The sequence below is a fragment of the Procambarus clarkii genome, chromosome 2, assembly GCF_040958095.1.
Source record: "Procambarus clarkii isolate CNS0578487 chromosome 2, FALCON_Pclarkii_2.0, whole genome shotgun sequence".
In the NCBI taxonomy this organism is placed as follows: domain Eukaryota; kingdom Metazoa; phylum Arthropoda; class Malacostraca; order Decapoda; family Cambaridae; genus Procambarus; species Procambarus clarkii.
Genome location: NC_091151.1, coordinates 36952736 through 36971179, shown reverse-complemented (window position 1 = coordinate 36971179; position 18444 = coordinate 36952736). Strand labels below are relative to the sequence as shown.

General features: G+C 36.8%; 1 protein-coding gene across 9 annotated transcripts in view; it reads left to right on the top strand.

The window, feature by feature from the left end:
• CadN (neural cadherin) overlaps positions 1–18444 on the top strand; it is a 724585-nt gene that overhangs the window by 405615 nt on the left and 300526 nt on the right. For 4 of the 9 annotated variants that reach the window (XM_069324325.1, XM_069324337.1, XM_069324314.1 and 1 more), the window contains exons 10-13: positions 768–812; positions 12522–12713; positions 14873–15063; positions 17973–18162. In XM_069324325.1, coding sequence (XP_069180426.1) covers positions 768–812; positions 12522–12713; positions 14873–15063; positions 17973–18162 — 618 coding nt within the window. Of the gene's footprint in view, positions 1–767; positions 813–12521; positions 12714–14872; positions 15064–15465; positions 15657–17972; positions 18163–18444 lie in introns of all 9 variants that reach the window. The other 5 variants (XM_069324357.1, XM_069324342.1, XM_069324346.1 and 2 more) reach the window with 3 other exon arrangements.

The following is an 18444-nucleotide window of genomic DNA, read 5'->3' as shown; positions in this document are numbered from 1 at the left end:
CTCTCATTCACAATGTGTGGTTAAGATTTGACAAAGGTGCACTTCTGTTCTGTTTCCAAAACTTTAGGAACATGCTTCAATCTGTCTGTGCATCTGTGCCCATAAAGTGATGAGTTTAATGGGGCAGTGACATTTGCAGTACCTTGGCAATGCCACCTAAAATGCTGGTTATGTCTATAGCTTAAACTATCATTTACACTCCTAGAAGTGCTGATAGTTCTCAGAAAGGTGTGGAGGAGTGAAGTGGTAGTATATTATGTGCTTATAGCAACATATGCCAGTAAAATTATCTAGAAAAGGGACAGTTAGAAGTCTTTGCCTATGTGAAGGGATTATGTTATCTGCAATCACTTTATTTTTAATTGTTCTAATTGCTTTGTTTTAGACAGCATCAAGCCAACTTTGTGATGCAACCACACCCAGCCCACAGGCATGCGTGTAGTACTCCATCTGGGAGGGCACACGACCAGTACATGGTAGCCAGCTGGTCGTCGGCAAAATAATGCCTGGCACTTTAGAGAAAATCAAGCGTTTAGTAACCATTTTTTCCCAAGGATCTGGTATGTTGAGTCCAACAGAGATGGAGAGAGAGATAAGCATATCAACTTTTCCCTCTGCCATTTCAGTTTGACCAGAACTTTGTGATATTATTGTTGCATGCTTTACATCTCAAACTTCTGTTTGAATGACAAGAGCATTTAGTGCAGGTATTCGATTACATACCCATTGATTTTCCTGCTGGTGCACTAAGAATCTCTGATTTTCAGTTTGCATTCAAGATTGGATACAGGACAAAGGAGTGCAGTTCCTTGGTAACAGAAACTCTTCATTATTACAAAGCATTTGACAAAGTTGAACATACCAAGCTCTTTAGAGACTTACTTAACAGAAACATGTGTCCTGTAATAGCTAGATATAGTGTATATATACTAGATCATAACACGTCTTTAAATTGGCAGTAAAATGGAATAAATTACTCCAAATTTTTCTTTAACCGAGTAATGATAAAAAACAAGGTGTGGCTTTAGATATTTACTGTTTCCTGATAATCTTGATCTGCCAACATAAAAGACTGTTGAATAGCACTAAAAAAGGTAGTGAAAATTAAAAAAAAAAAAAAATCCTTTACAGTAGTACATACAAATTGTGAAGCCTGCATATCCAGCTCATTCAGGGCTAGACTAAAGCTAACAAATGCTGTACTGCTCAAATATGAATCAAAACATTTAAATTATATAATATTACTAATAGCAGTGTACCAGACAGTGATGACACTAGTTCAGTATTTGATTATTTAGGAAAAAGTATTGCTGTACATAGTCATTAAAATAGTAAAGATTGCTGTATTGCATTAAAATTTCAGTTACACAAAGTAATTAAAATGTTAGGTTACAAACAAATAAGTATTATGAAAGTAATGTACAGTACAGGGGATACAATACAATACAATTTATTCAGCAAAAGAATATATATTACTAAGGGTTTTTGAATGGCAAAATAATTTTGGAAATTTCAGAATACTGGTTAAGTGCCTGGAAATCTTTTTCCTCAAACTCACAATATTTTTTTTATTTTTTTTTCTTTCCATAATCTACATGGTAAATGCTCTAACTTTCCCTAATGGATCAACATCGTAACATGAGCATAAAAATAAGTAAAAATAAATAATTTTAATAAATTTCTAATACTGTATCATATTTTCAAATGACCTTTAAAATTGTAAAATGTCACCAATTTTTCAATTTTTTTCATTATGGTTTCAGAATCACATATGAACTTCATTTCTATCCTTTTAGAATACAGTTTGAGAGTATAGTTTACTGTAATTTTTTTTTTTAATATGGCCTTCCAAATATGTGCAAAATTTTGACGCAAAAATTTATAACTCCAAAAGTTTTGCATTCATGAGAAAATGAAAAGGGTTTTATTTTAGAACACAAAACTTTGCATATATGTGAAAATTGATCAGAAACTGATTTTTTAAAGCTGTCTCAAAGTTGACAATTTTGTTCATAGAGAAAACTGAAATTGAAGTTCTTGACAATGAAATATAATCTTTTACTCTATGGATTTTCTTGTAAATTTTAATAAACATAGCTGGGCATTCGTACTCCAAAATGTGAAAGTTGTAGGTCAATATCTTGTGAAATGGAATCAAGAAAAATTCATAATAAAAAAAAATCACATTTACTAAATACTTATTATTTACTCTTATTTACTAAATACATATAATCTGTTATTTATATATTTACAACATTTCACAGGTAAGATTTGATATCCATTATCTTTATTAGCTCTTGTATTGCATATTAACCTGTGTTCTGATATATGGCACTATAAGTGAACATAAATTGAATGTGTGTGTGTGTATTAGGTAAAAATTCAAATATCTTTCAGTAATTTTATTGCCTATAGATAGGTGATAATAGTTGGCATTGTGAGGCACTGGAGAGCAGTGTAGAGCATGAGGCGGTGTGTGAGGGTGTGTGTGGCATGAGGCAAGCGTGGGAAGTGGGCCGCCGCATTCCACTATATACTCGCTACCCTCCTTCTCCCACTGTACACTCGCTAGCCTCCTCCTTTCTCATATTCGTATGACATGCAACATACTTTCCTTCTGGTATTTAGCTTTCTTCGACAGGAAAGGCATCGTGAATATAAACGATGAAGCGGTGAATAAACTGTGGGGTACGAGACACGACACACTCCCTCTCTCGTGTGAAAGACTGTCACTGAACTAGTGAGCTGAGTTGAGGTGGCGGCTGACTATGAAGAGTTGCTACCAAGCAAAAGTACTCTTTAATATATATATTTTTCAAATTCTTTTGCATAAAATCCAATTGTTAGAAAGCAATCAAGTGAGACCGGGATGATACGTTGCACTCACTGGCACCTATATGGGTTGAGCGGCACACGTATTTATTGGTAAACAAAAATCATGAAAAATCTATTTTTTAATATTTGGGATGAACGTTTTATGACTCTGTTGCCATATGCCATGAAAGTTGTTTAACATTTATCAATATTTTTCAATTTTGGATGAATATATTTTGATTCCTGGCCCCTTAATTTAAGCCATTCTAAATCAAACTGATTTAAGATAATAATTACTAAGATATAAAGATGTATCAATAACTTGTTTGGTTTTACAGGAATTAACACAAAAACAAGAATGTACAAATTAAGTGGATGTATTGGATATAGTTGTATGCATCATTTTAATTTATTATTATACACTTTGTTACATAAAACAATAAAATAACAAAATACGGTGGTAACTTCGTTTACGATCGTAATCCGTTCCCAGAGACGCGTTGTCAACCAAAAATTCATCAACCAAATCGAATTTTTCCATAAAAAATAATGTAAATTGAATTAATCCGTTTCACATCCCCAAAAATATTAACTTAAAAATACATTTTATACCAAATAACATTCATTTTGTACTAGCTACAATTCAGTACTGTACAGTATGTATATCTTACCTTGAATGAGGACTCTTGGCGTATGGAAGACGGTGAAGAGAAGGGGAGGAGGAGAGGTATTAGTGGTTTGGAAAGGAAGTCCCTTCCATTATAACATCAGGCAGTGATGACTTTTCTGGGGTACTCTGTCTCCTACATTTTGCCTGCATACCACCAAGACCTCCTTGTGGCTCACCGCTTATTTTCTCACTTAAAGCCTGTCTAGTTATGCTTGTTTTCCTCTACGTTGTAACACTTGTCTAAAGTGAGACATCATATTGTTATTAAAAAGGTTAACACAACAGCATGCTACAGCTTGATTTGGGTGACACTTTTCAGCAAAACTTTGCAATTCTTCTCATACTGCACACATTTTCTTAATAAATGAGGAAGGAACATCACATTCCTCTACTCTACATCAACAACTCTCATACCATTTTCTTGTTTACGAATGATTTCTTGTTTTTCCTCTATCGTCATCCTCAATTATTTTTTTAGGTTGAACTTTACTACTGACTTTCTTGCGACCCATGGTGTGATATATAATAACAACTTTTATTTTAAAAAAGCAGGCAAACAATAAAATTCTTTACAAAGAATGGAAACATCTTGAATTCAATTCTTCACAAAAATAAAAAAAGTTCAATTCTTCACAAAGAATTCAATTCTTCACATAGAATTCAATTCTTCACATAGAATTCAATTCTTCAAAGAACTCGGTCGTCACTACGCGGAATAGACTTGTAAACAAACTGAAAATGCCTCGGCCCGCGCCCCCAGCACCACGTTCTCGTTCGACCCATACACATATGAACAGATGTCATTTTCCAAGTAAACCATTGTACACCAATTCTAATTTTACAGTGAATTCGACGCCGTCAACCAAAAAATTTGCCTTCTAGGGCAGTTGTCAACCGAGGTTCCACTGTATATGAAATTGACCAATTGGAAAGTAAATGTTATTTATTAATACTGTATCATATACATACATACATAAATTAATCAGAATTATTATGCAGAAGAATCAGCAGCTGTAAATATAAAAACAGAAACAAATTGTGCAGCATATAATAACTCATTGTGTCGGGGGACAAACAGCCAGTTCACACATACAGTACATGTAAGGCTTATACTGAGGTTCCCCCCCCCTCTCTCCCCTCTAGGGTTGAATTATTGAAATCTCCTTCCCTCCCACCCCAGGATGCAACCCTCACAAGAAGCTGGCTAACTCAAGTCCAGGGGAGAAGCTTCAAAAGTGAGGTTGGGGGCTGGCTAAAAGGAAAATTCCAAACCTCAGCAGGACTAGCGACTCATCTGCCTCCACACCTGATTCGAAGGGGGCATTCCCTGGAACTGACCAAGCCACATCCTGAGCTAATCTCTTCTCCAATCCGGAAACCCCTGGACATATCGGGGCCAAAAGCGGGGTCAGAGGAAGGAAAAACCATGCCCAAAGGGGAAGGAAGAGGAATTTAAGGTGTAGATCACCAACACCTCCATCTCTGGGTCACTAAATCACTGTCTGTCACCAGACAGCTTCAGGGCATCCAACACTGCACACTACCTAGACTGCTGCAAACAAGCAAATTGAAGCACAAAATGGAGCACAAAGAAGATAACCCTGAACAGGTGGCTCCAACCACTCTTAAAACTAGGCTCACGCTATAGCATAGTGTACAGGAAAGGCCACAAAAGTGGCCAAGTGGAACCACCAAACCACTTGGCTGTACAGGGGAGCCCTCATAGAAAACAGGTGACTCAGGAACCACTACATCAGTGACAAAACTGACAGCTCAGACCCCGGCAGGGAGTGAGCCTCTTCCTCCTAAACAAGTAGGGGAGGTGTGATGAACGATCTTGTAGTTTTGATAGAATTCAATCGTTTGTTTACATAGTTGGGGGAGTTTATTCAGTGAGTTTCGAGGCATTAGGCTTTTTTGAACCCAGCAGTGGTTTGTTTTGACTTGCTGACTTTCTGGTTGCCTTCCCCAGTGAGGTAGCAAAATGTCACCGCTTCCTGCATCTCTTGTGATGGGAGGCCAGGTTCTGGCACTAGTCCCTGGTAGGCCTAAAGAACTCTGAAGTGACCTGGTAGATGGGGACCATCTCAGTGCATAGCTTCAGGGAGCCATAAGGGGCTCCTGCCTTATGAAAAGATTTGAAGCCTAATCAGCAATGTAAAATAATGTAAATACCGATTATATGAATACTCCTGGTATCGAGCATTCAAGATGAAAGAAACCCTGCTGCTGTTAACTTATGTTTCGAGTTGGCCAAGTCTGTGTTGACTTGATAGAATTTGGTGATTGACATGGATAACAGATATACTGTATGTGAATAATGATATTGCCAAGTGCAACCTGTGTTCTTGTTTAAACCAGCCTTAACTGTGTTCTTGTTTAAACCAACCTTAACTGTGTTCTTGTTTAAACCAGCCTTAACCGTGTTCTTGTTTAAATTGGCCTTAATTGTGTTCTTGTTTAAACTATTCCCTAACTGTGAAAATGTTTTGCACAAAAAGGTTCTGAATTTGTATTTGTATTGTATTGTATGAAGAGCAGAATCATCAGTGGACTTGCAAGTAGGGATATAAACAGCAGAAAGATCATTGATTTAAAAAATAATGCCGACACTAACACAAATCCTTAAGCCATACTAACACTATTTGGGAGAAATTGGCTGTATAGGTTACTGAGACTAGATAGAAAAAATAAAAATATAATTGAAACAGGATGACTTTTAAGATGATATAGTCTCAAATGGAGTGATGCCAAACTTTGCCAAAGGCTTTAGCTATGTCTAGCTCTTTTACACATTTCTCCATGCTTGCCTTTTGTCTGGTATACATTGTGTGATGAAGGAGAGCAAATAGTGAGTGGCCAAAAACCATACTGTCAGTTATGGATGAGTTTATCTGAGAAGCTTGATATGAACTATGAAGTGCCTTCATAATTGTTATAACAAGAGAAAGAGTGTAAAAGTAAAGCATAAAGTAACAGGTGATTGTTTGAAATGAAAAGAGAACAAATGTAGGAAAGAATATTATGAGAAAAATTTAGACTCATCCAGACCAAGTGATTGGTTAGCACAGTACTGAGATGATCATGTTCTGGGATGACCAAACATGGATCTGGAGAGTGCAGTAGTGAGAGTTTATCATTGCTGTTGTTTCTTAATTAGGAAACAGGGTTGTGGCAAGAAAACTCTACTTGACAGAGAAAGACAAGAGCACCTCTCTCAAGAGCACGAGGTACTATGAGGCATGTGTGGATGCTAAGAGAAGTGGAAAAAAATTATAACCGAGATGGATATTAAAGAGAATATTGTAAGGAAGTTTGGTAGAGAAAATAATTCAATTATGCTCTACATGGTGAGTGAGAAGAGCTCACTCTATTATTAGTATGCACCAAACCAGGATCATGTTAAGGGTTAGCCATGTTATGAAAGGCAGTGAAATAGTGGAAGATGTTTGATGAGATAAGTGAAGGTAAAAAATAAAGAAGAGGGAGAATGATGCTGATTGACTTAGGAGTTGGAAAGTATTTTTGCTAATTTCAAGAGAGATGGAAGGAGAAAAGGAGGCAGGGTGGTGGGAGGAATTTGATAAGGCCACTGATGAAGACCTGCTCTTGGGCAGTGCCAAGCTTCTCTCATGGTGTATACCTGGTTTTAGTCTCTCTATTTGTTTCTGCTCTCCACCACCATTGTGGCTTCATTTGTAGTGTGATAGATTTTTATTCTCCACTAATGTACCAGTGTTTTTTACAATGTTCGTAAATATCCAAACTTCACATATTTCCTTGTAGCTCTCTGAACGTATTTCACTGAGATGACTATCAAATCAGCTGTGGAGTTCAGTTCAGCCTATCAGGGATCCGAGCCAGAACTTGGTCCTAGTCCCTCACAGAGGTACAGGGAGCGGGCGACACTCGACCACCTCACCGGGAAAGGCACCCAGAAAGTCAGAGAACCAATTCTGACCACTGCTAAGTTCAAAAGAGATCAAAGCCTCACAATTCTGAGAATGAACTCCCCTAAGAATGTAAACAAATGATATAAAAATTCTTGAAACAAGCGTGCACTCGTTCTCCCGTTACCAATTGCACTTGGTGAAGCTCGTGTTCCTGGAAGCAGCTTCTGAAGCTTCTTATTGACTGGTTCCCACAATTGCTAATTACAGGATTCATTAATTAAAACAACTATTTTTAAAAGAATGAAACACCAGTTTACTGTGTTTCATTTATTACTTAATAAAAAATAAAACAAAGTACTGTACAGACAAGAATAATAATTAACTAATTATGGGCTTATGACCACTCTGACACACGTTGATATACACAACTTGATAATAAATCGCATGAATACTGGACTCATTGCAAACAACATGGCACCAAGCAAATAAACAATACTACCTAACTTCCAGCTGGTACAACCAGTCGTTTCCACAACCCGTCTGCAGCTGACTCGACATTTGCTCACAGTGGCAAAGCGAGCTTCTCGGACACATTGTAGCCACAACGCCACGTAATTATAACAAAAAAGCCACAGTTCCTCACTGTGATAAACTGTACCATACACTTATTAACATAAGTATTAAATACATTAAACATTACTAGAAACACGATACTGTACTTATATAATTATACTTCCTACTCAGAAAATAATTTCCCTTTAATTACACACAGCTGGTACAATCGACTCGCACTCAAACCAATCGTGTCAAATACCCGTTCAGCACAAGTGATTATACACATATACCGCTTCCACTAACCAACTCTCAAACTGTATAATACAACCCACACCTCTTAATACTATACCAAGAACAATGTAATATAATAGCATCTGCAACACAATAAAATAAGATAAGAATGCATGTATCATAACAGCACTATGAAACTGAGTTCAGGAATATAGACAACTGCAATACATAACTAAATGAGGTGTGATGATATGTATAACATTTATAAATTGTACAGTTAGGAACCATGTAAATACCTGGGTCATAAAAGCCTCCTCCCCTCCTCACCCCACCCCTCTCACTCACTTGGGGAGGGTGAGGGGCTGGGGCTCATGCTGTCCACTGGTTCAAGCCATGAGTTCGTTTGCTGAGGGAGCACATGCTACCCTGCAAACACCACAACATAACGGTCCCTATGATTCCCTTATTACAACTTGTAATAAAGCTGTTACATCTTGTTATAACATTTTTATGATGTATTAGAATGTTTCTAAAACATGTTATATTGGTTGTTAAAATTGTTAGGTGTTAAAACTTGTTTGCACGTTGTAGCAATGTCGTAGTTTCGTCGTGTATTTGGCGGGTATACATCTGCAGTAGGGTCCTTTGGTTGTCAGTAAGCCATGGCTGACTCTGGTGCTTCTGGTAAACTCGGTAGCGCTCCAGTTTATCCACAATCTGTTAAGGTTGAACCACTTAATTCCCTGGCCTACGTTGTGGTTGACCTCTTTGGCCCAGGTTCATCTCATATTAGAGACGGGCTCCTGGGTCACATCCCTGAATCTCCTGGATGTGTACTGGTACATTTCTATTCATTATCAGCTCAGGAATTGGTTAGGTTTCATTGTGGGGTGTCAGTCTTGCTACTTTTGGTTCTGGTAATTGAACAGGGTACTGGTGGCCCAGTACTTGGTTAATGTTCTCAGGCTTTATCATTAACCCTTGTGGTCGCATTAAGCAGTGGGTCGTGTTTCTTGGCCTGGTGTTTCACATTCATTTTGACTGCCTATGGTTCCTCCTCCCTGGTGAGTCCTTGTTTTTTTTCTCTGTGGGTAGTTAGCTTCAGGGAGCCATAAGGGGCTTCCCACAGAAAAACAGCATTGAATGAAATGTAGTGAAATGCCAATTTCTGGGTGAGCCCTGGTGTCTCCCTATTTCCCCCATCCCTTCCAGGTCGGCGGTTGGGAAGTTTTGTGTGTGTATCTGCTCTAGATAACTTGAACCAGTGAACAGCGTGAGCCCCAGCCCCCTTTCTTTCCCAAGTGAGTGGGAAGGGTGTGGGGAACTAGCACACACTTGTTCCAAGAGATTATTGATCATTTGTTTATATTTTTGGCGAGTTCATTCAGCGGGTTGAGGCTTTGGTCTCTTGTGAAACCAGCAGTGGTCTGTATTGGTTCACTGACTTTCTGGGTGCCTTACCAAGAGAGGTGGAGGAGTGTCGCCTGTTTCCTGCACTTCTGTGAGGGGTGCCAGGTTCTGGCTTTGTTCTCTGGTAGGCCAAACTGAGGTCTACGGCTGATGCAGTCTAGTAGTTAGAGACCATGTTAGTGAAATATGCTTTCGCTCAGAAATTGCATTTCGTTACATTCTATGCAGGTTTTCTTTATAGAATTATCTCATTTGTCTTTTGGTAAATGCTTTAATGCTACATTAACAATAACTAAAGTCTCCATTATTATATACATGAGTGTATTAAATTGCCATCGAACAGACACCATCTTGTAGCCTTTTTAATGTGTTTCACATTTCTATTATTAAACTTTTAATGGATTAAAGCTACTAGTGTTTCTCTGTTCTGGGCAGAACAAGTCTCTTGTAATTTGTTCATGAGTTACATAAATTTAGTTTTTTATACCTATGAGATATTTGAACAATTTTACATAGAAAATAGAGAATAGTATAAATGTCTTTCATGTGATGACATTGACTATTTCTTACCTTGTTCTCATGGATAATACAGTACTTGCTTAATTTTTTGGGTATTGGATGATTAAAAAAACTGGGAGACAATCTTCAGAGTACGGTAGTCATACCTTAATTACTCTCCTCACACCTGGATAACCATAAGACCTGAACATTCTTCAGAGTAGTCTCTTATTAACTAGTGATGGGATGATTAATTGGAATTGGGATCGAGAATCAGAAGAATCGAGCATTGATCAGTAATTAGAGTAGACGTAAATTTATCGTGATTTCTGATTCATAAAACAACTTAACATTAATAACAAAATAAATCTTTTGTTTCAGGTAATAATTAAAATGGTTTAAATTATGATAATTAACAGCCAAGTATTATACCCAAGAGTTTCATTTTACTATTGCAAAGTACAGTGGAACCTCGATTAACAAATTTAATCCGTTCCGGCATCGAGCTCATCATGTGAAACGCTCGTCTTTCAAAACAAATTTCCCCATTTAAAATAATGGAAATAAAATTAATCCGTTTTACCACTGAAAAACATCAATATGATATTCGATTTTTTAAATAATGGAGCAGCCTACCTGACATACACTGAACAAACCTTTATGACATTTTTCTTTCTTCAATTTTGTTCAATTTTATTTTTTTATTTTTCATTTCTTTTAAAGAAAATGGAGCAGCCTACTTGACATACACTGAACAAACCTTTATGACATTTTGTCTTTTTTCAGATTTGTAAAAAAAAAAAAAAAAAAAAATATAGAAAAAGGTCCATTCAGTGCATGTCAGGTAGCCTGCTGCAATTTTGTATGGAAAAAATGAACACATTTAAAATAAGGAGAAATGTCATAAAGGTTCGTTCAGTGTTTGTCAGGTAGGATGCTCCATTATGACATTTTTTTCTTTGTTTTGTTTTCAAATTTGTTAAATTTGTTTTGTAATTGTCATATTTTTTATTAATAATGGAGCAGCCTACCTGACATAGACTGAATGATCCTCTATGACATTTGTCTTGTTTCAAATTCTTCCAATATTTTTTTTTGTTTTAATTTAAAAAAAATGGAGCAGCCTACCTGACCATCACTGAACGAACCTTTATGACATTTTTTTTTATTTTTCATTTCTTTTTTTTAGAAAATATAGCAACCAACCTGACATTCACTGAACGAACATTTTTAACATTTGTACTTTTTCAATTTTTTTTCCCCAATTTTGTCTAAAAAATCAAAATCAATGCTTAGCAACATTACAGCAGTCACCCTTTTACATCCCAGCGTCATTAGCATCTTTAAAACAAAATAAAAAAACTGTTATTTGCATCATCGGAGGTGTCTGAGAATTTGCGAGAACCAGCGGGAACATTAGGGAGCAGCATGTGCTTTTCTCGTTAATCAAACAAAAGCTCGTCAATCGAGACAAATTTTCGCCGATTGGTGCACTCGTTATTCAAAATGCTCGTAGATTGAGGTGCTCGTCACTCGAGGTTCCACTGTAATTTTATTTGAAAAAAAAAAAAAAATATTATAAATGTTACTGTAATGTAAACTTCTACAATATGTACACATGTGATGGGGAATGGAGTGTTTTCTGTGTTTATTTATCGTGTATTTTGTACATTAAGGATTACTTGAGTAAAATGGAATAAGCTATGCTTTAATTTAGTGTTGCAATATTAACTTTATTTGAAATAAGATTTCAAATTGTATTTTATTGTACAGTGCATAATATTGTACAGTACATAATAATGTACAGTATTGTACAGTATTTTATTATGCAGTACATAATAATGTAGAGTATTGTACATTAGTTTATTGTACAGTACATAATATTGTACAATATTGTACAGTATTTTATTGTACAGTACATAATAATGTACAGTATTGTACAGTATTTTATTGTACCAGTACAGTCTCATGTATAATGGAATATTTTCAATTTTTAGGTTTCTTCCAGAAGATTAAGCTGGATTTACCAATTGTTTTCTATTCTTAAGTCAATCTTTTATATTATTAATACATTAACATGCTCATAATGTTAAGCATTAATTTTTTCAAACAAAAATACAGAAATTTTCAGAAAAATAAGTATCCAACTTTTTTTTTTTTTTTTTTTTTTTAAAGAACCTGAATTGGAATCGATAATCATATTGGAATTGAGACGTTTTAATGGGGTCTTCATCAGTATCAGAATTATCAGAAGTTTTAGTATCGTCCCATCACTAATATTAACTATTACTCTCCCCGCACACACACACCTTCTGGACAACCATAGGACTTGAACATTTTTCCGAGTAGTCTTACATTAACCATTATTCCTATCATGCCTTCTGGACAGCCATAGGACTCTATATACTTCGGAATAACTTTACATTAACCATTATTCATCTCTTTCTCAGAAATATATAGAGAATGTGAAGCAGGACACAAATGTGGGAACGAATATTTTGCGTGTGTCTGCCTCGGATGAAGATGCTGATAACAACGGTGCAATCATCTACAACCTGACATCAGCATCAAATCCAGGTGACCTGGATTACTTTGAGGTCCAACCAGAGTCAGGGTGGATAATACTGAAGAAGCCTCTAGACGTAAGTACCAATAACGGGGAACTTAGTTATTAGAGAGAATTGTTTGAATGTGCAGTGAAATGAAGATGCATATTATGGATGCAGTACACAAAGACGAGTGGAACAGGTGGAAACTGGAGTAGGCAACGATTAATGACTAGTTTTACAAAATTTTAGATAATTAAATTATATAGGCTTTTTCCTATGTAATTGAGAAGATTAGATAGCAATTAGGGAACTTAATTATTGTATTTCTCAATTTTATTAAAAGTTCCATTAAAATTATTTTGCTCTTCATAAGGGTCACAGTAAACTCTTTAATTGTTTTAAGCAAAATATGAAAGAAATTTAATTTATATAAATAAATTGTTAAATATAATGCAATTGGGGCATTTTAACCTTTTTAAATTGTACTAAAATAGATTGATATTTATTGCACTGAGTCTACTCTAGCAGTCTGACTTAATGTTTTTATTTTCATAAAAACATCTCTTAAAGTGCTCCCCAGGCCCTCTTAATATTGTTAAATCACTCAGTATTTTTGTATTTTTTCTAATATCATGCTTTAAAATATAGATGATTATTGATACTCAAAGATACAAATGAGTCTTAGATTAGTACAAATAAATAATATTTCTCGTTGTCTCATGATACTTAAATTTTAGCGTGTGGTTTTTATTATGAATTAAGTACTGTACTCAGAACAATGATTGTGATTCTATCAACAGTACCCTTAGACAAGACTGCCCTGATGACAACACTTTATTATAACCCTTCAAGAACTACATCTGTTCCTTCTAAGTTATTTTTTGTAGTTTACAAAATTTTATCACAAAAATAAAAGTACATTTTGTTTATATGTGCTGTGTTGTTTGATATCACTTTTTTAGAATTTTTTAGGACATTTAATGTTCGAGTAGAATAGTCGACATACATCTTTTGTTTTGTTTGCGTGAAATGGAGCAGGCTGGCTATGTCTTGGTAATGAACCTGATTGACCTTGAAGCTGACATTGGCTGTCATGTTAGGTTTATCTTCATTCGGGAACTTCATTGACCATGCAGTTGATATTGGACAGTTTTTGCATTAGGATTATTTTCTTAAAAGTTATGTAAGACACACCGGTTACATGAAATATAAAGAGTTGAAAGAGATGCTTTACCAAGTAAGTGTAGGAACCGTAGGAGCACTTACATGAATGTTGTGCAATAGCGGTAACATGAATGGTTGTTAACCTGTCCGCATGATAAATTATCATCAGTTGGAACAAGGCAGGAGTCTAGAGCTAGTTAATTTAAAATGCACTGCTTATAATTGCCTAGTTCTTCTAGAATGGGATTTTATTCAATTCTATTAATTTTAGGCTTAAAGGAATTAAAAGCTAATTTGCAGTCTTATTTTCAAAATATTTGGTTGGCTTTCAAGAAGGTTTAACTAATTTATTAAGTTGAACTCAATATTTAATACTTTCTTATTTGGCACTGCTCTACAGTTTATTTAATAAATGTAATGGCAAAGAGTAACACATTATAATTAATACTTTTTCTTTCTACCACTTTAAATCAAGTCATGTCTGCCTGTTGTAAGTGAATGTGTGCCAGTAAGTATCAGAATATGATTACATTTTTACATTCTTAAATAGTAATATCTATGCCTTGCCAGTTGCAGTAATCCTTGCTGATATTAACACGCTGCAGAAAACCTGAACCTTCTGTGGTACGTCTAACATCCTGAGTAATACAGATCACAAGCCTCTACCTTCTTAGAGTGTTTGACCCATTAATCTTGGGTGTAAGCAGTGCTATACAAGGCCATGTAGGAACCTACCAGCCTTACCTTTAACATACAAGTATTAAGGTAGATACTTAGGGGTATTGTTTTATCGTCAGTATGTATTTTAATGTGGCATTTGAGTGAACATCCCTTGAGAAATCCTGCTGTTTGTCAGGAATTGTCTTTTTGTTCCCATATGTCCTTAATTCCCTGTGTACTCGTGTTTTGAACCTTATGTTTTATTCTTCTGAGTTTTTATGTGTACTGTAATTTCATGTCCAAGATTTAATATTTTTAACTGTTATTCCACTAGGTTTTGAGCATTTTTTTTACCCAATCCTGATTTTGACCTTGTGACTCGTTCTCCCCCATGTGGCGGATGTGGTGAATGTTGTGTGTCTGATTAGCGCGGGGAGTACGAGGTGGTTGTAACTGCCACGGACCAGGGTCAAACTCCTCTCACCTCGGAGGTACTGGTTCGTCTCAGTATCGTGGACCGAGCCAACCGCCCACCCGTGTGGGATCAGCGGGTCTATGAGCCCAAGAGGATCCCAGAGAATATTAGTGTGGGTCAGAACGTCTACTCCATCAAGGCCAGGTTGGTAGTGGGTGGTGGATGATGCCGGGCGGGCCGCTAGCAGGCCACTAACTCTCCTCCCAGGCCTCTCCCGCCAGGCAATTCCACTGCCGCCGTGTAGTCACTACCAAGCTCCCACTAGTTACTAGCTAGTGTTGCTGTGCTGCTAGGGGGGTCTGCTGGGCCGGGCCGGGGTAACCAATCTGTACTAACACCCACGCCCCTTGCAGCACCCTCTCCGCCGCTTATAGTGTACTACTCTTTTTTTCATAGTTTCCAGCGCAGTTAAACCTGTGGCAGATTTTTCTTTTCCTAAATAATTTTTGTTTATGCCATTAAAGTCTCCTAAAGGTAGCCTAGAGAGTCTACAAAGACACTAACATTACTAACCCTAATGTTCGCTCTCTCCACAACTGTGCACAGCGAGAATCGTACCGGCTGACCGCCGTAGCTCAGGACCGTGGGTTCCCTCCACTGTCTCGCACGGTGGACGTTCAGATTGATGTAGTGGATCGCGCCAACAACCCTCCTGTATGGACCCAGTCCATCTATGGCCCCATTTACATCAAGGAAAACTTGCCAGTAGGGGCAGGAGTTATCTCAGTGAAGGCCAGGTCTGTTGTGCTGCTCGACCAGACCCTTTGGGCCTGTCTGCCCCGCACGCGATGGTCTGCTCCTGCAGGCACCTCACACTCACTTATGCTGACACCTTTACCAGAACATTGCCATTCATATATCAGGAGCTTTTATTAGGCTGACATTCTAAAATATTGATTGTAATGTCATTGCTTAAATTTTTAAGACGGTCATGTAAGTATTTTCATGAAAGACTATCTAAGGGTGTCCACATGAGGTAATACCTGAGCACTGAGTGTGATGTGCTGCTTCAGATATCCGGGCTGTTTGAAGATTTGGAGCATTTGGCACGTTGACCCGTTGCTCCCAAGCCCTGCCTCAGCAAACATGCATGAGCATTATAGCACGTAACATTTGCACGATCCTTTAGCATGACTAGCCTTGCATGTACCCATTACTCTTCTTAACTCTTACCTCTTTAATAAACTTTTCACTGTATCTCAGAATTTGATTTTTGTTTTTTGTGAAATTTTTGTTTATCAGTAAATATGCTCAAAACCCAATTGTTAGATTTTCAGGACTTAACTAGCATAGCTTTAGGTCTAGCACTGGCCACTTATTAATCAATAATTACTGTATTTGTAGTTAGGAATTAACAGCAAATTATTAATTCAAAATTTCTGTGATGGCACCAGTATACAGTATATTAATTTTTAGAGTACGTATGCATTAATTTTTTATTACTTTGACACAAGAATGAATTAAACCTGCACAAATCTTACCATTTTGCCTGACGAACCAATAAATAGCTACTCTGAATATAAGCTCGGCCCTGAATGTCCATAACAGTTTTGCTCACCCTAAGGACGGGTTATGACAGCATGATATGTACCAGTGTCTGCTTGCTATGTGAATGGTGAGAGTTAAGTTTGCATCCAGAGTTTGATAATTTCTTAGTGAATAAACTTGCAAATTAACCCCCTAAGTTTTATTGAAACAGAGATAACCTTAGTTAGAAATTAAATAAAATTTGTTTTTTATTTTTTATTTGAAACAGCCAAGCTGTAGCCCGGAGTTATGCAGTAGTGCAGTTTGTTAGTTATTAGATAACTAGGCATAGGGCTTGAGGGTCTAAGATACAAGCAGGCTTTCAAAGTATGTTGCCTTTTTCAGTTGACTGAATGCTTAAATGTGTAATGACGAGGGAGAGAACCTCGGCACGACTTTGGACAACGCTCATTGTCTCTTGTCATGGCACATGCAGTCTCTTGTTTTGCATTTTTATTCTTGCTATTCCCTGTGCAGTGCCTGTAATCGGATCATTATGATTGTTGTGCTGATGCAACTTTTCATTTGGTTGCTATTATTTTTTTTTTTTTTGTCATCGGACACCATTCGTGTAGTTTATAGCACTTTCAGTTTGCTGAGGATTTGGTCTGCAGTGTTTCTTTAGGCTGGACAGAGGCTGGGCGGCCCATACCATTCACAGGAGCTATTTAGTCAAGATCGTTTTTGGCCTTAAATAGCACCAGTTTCGGCAAAATGCGTACACGTGGAATAGAAGATGCACCCATCTGATCTGGCCTCACTCTTACCAAGTAATAGGTCTCACCTTAGTCACTTTAAAATTCTCATCTTCCAAGTTCAGTTAATGCTGTCGAGGTAAACACATACTTAGGTCTCCATTAGTTGCTTAAAATATTTTCCTTGATAGCTGAGTATTTCTTGGATCATAAGGATTTTGAAGTGACAATTTGTACAGCACAATTGTGGCAGAAGATCTTTGGCACATTCTGAATAACAGACACACACTCTAGGCTTTAGTAGATGCACATTGTAGATCAACTGAGCAGGAAGTGCACTTTGAACTCCGATGCATAATAGTTGCTAACTCGGAAATAGAGCACAGTAGTTAATGCAGCAGTCCAGTTTAGTTTATCAGAATATTTGCTGCACTCTCAGTCCTGTATATAAAACGTTAGCTCCGTCTTTGCTTACAGTACTAGTGTCATATAGATTATATAAAACTAGTCGACTAGTGTGACATCAAACAAGGAGTCAGATCTTAGTTGAAAGACAGATGTCCAAAAGAATATTTTATATTAGATAGAGGTAGTAGGAATCTTAAAAAAATTAGCACTGCGAGTACTTAGTAACCACATATTTTTATTTTTCTGTACAGTTTATTTTCATGAAAACTGACATGGGTTTTGATAAATCAAGTTTGTGAAAAATATAAAAATATAATTTTTACTGACTTTTTGTTCAATGATTTGCCAACAATTTCATCCCTCCATTTCAAAAGCTAACATGTGACCATCATTCCCCACCCTGGTACAACGATACTACTACAGCTCTGGTATAAAGGATAACCCGGTAGTGTTCTATCGAATCATCCGTGGATCCACAGCTCAGACCAACAAGCATGATACCTTCTATTTACAACAACGGCCGGACAATGGGGATACCTGGGCGGATATCAAAGTCAACCATCCATTAGACTACGAAAGTATAAAGGAATACAACTTAACGGTCCGAGTAGAGGTAAGTCTTTATGATTTTGTTTAGTCTTGAAATATATATTGTATTCTTGAAATAAAGTTAACATCAATATTATTATGTTTTCTACTTTCATGGAGTGATGAGGCATTTGCCTAGAGAAATTAAGAGAGTGGTATTGACAAAAGTATTAGATATTCAAAATGGCACTTGTCAATTCTCCATACCATCCACAATTTAACAACATAACAGCAAAAAGTAATACTGCTCCAGCAAATCTTCTACAGCAGTACAATACTGCTTCATAAGACTTGTCTAAAGTACAGC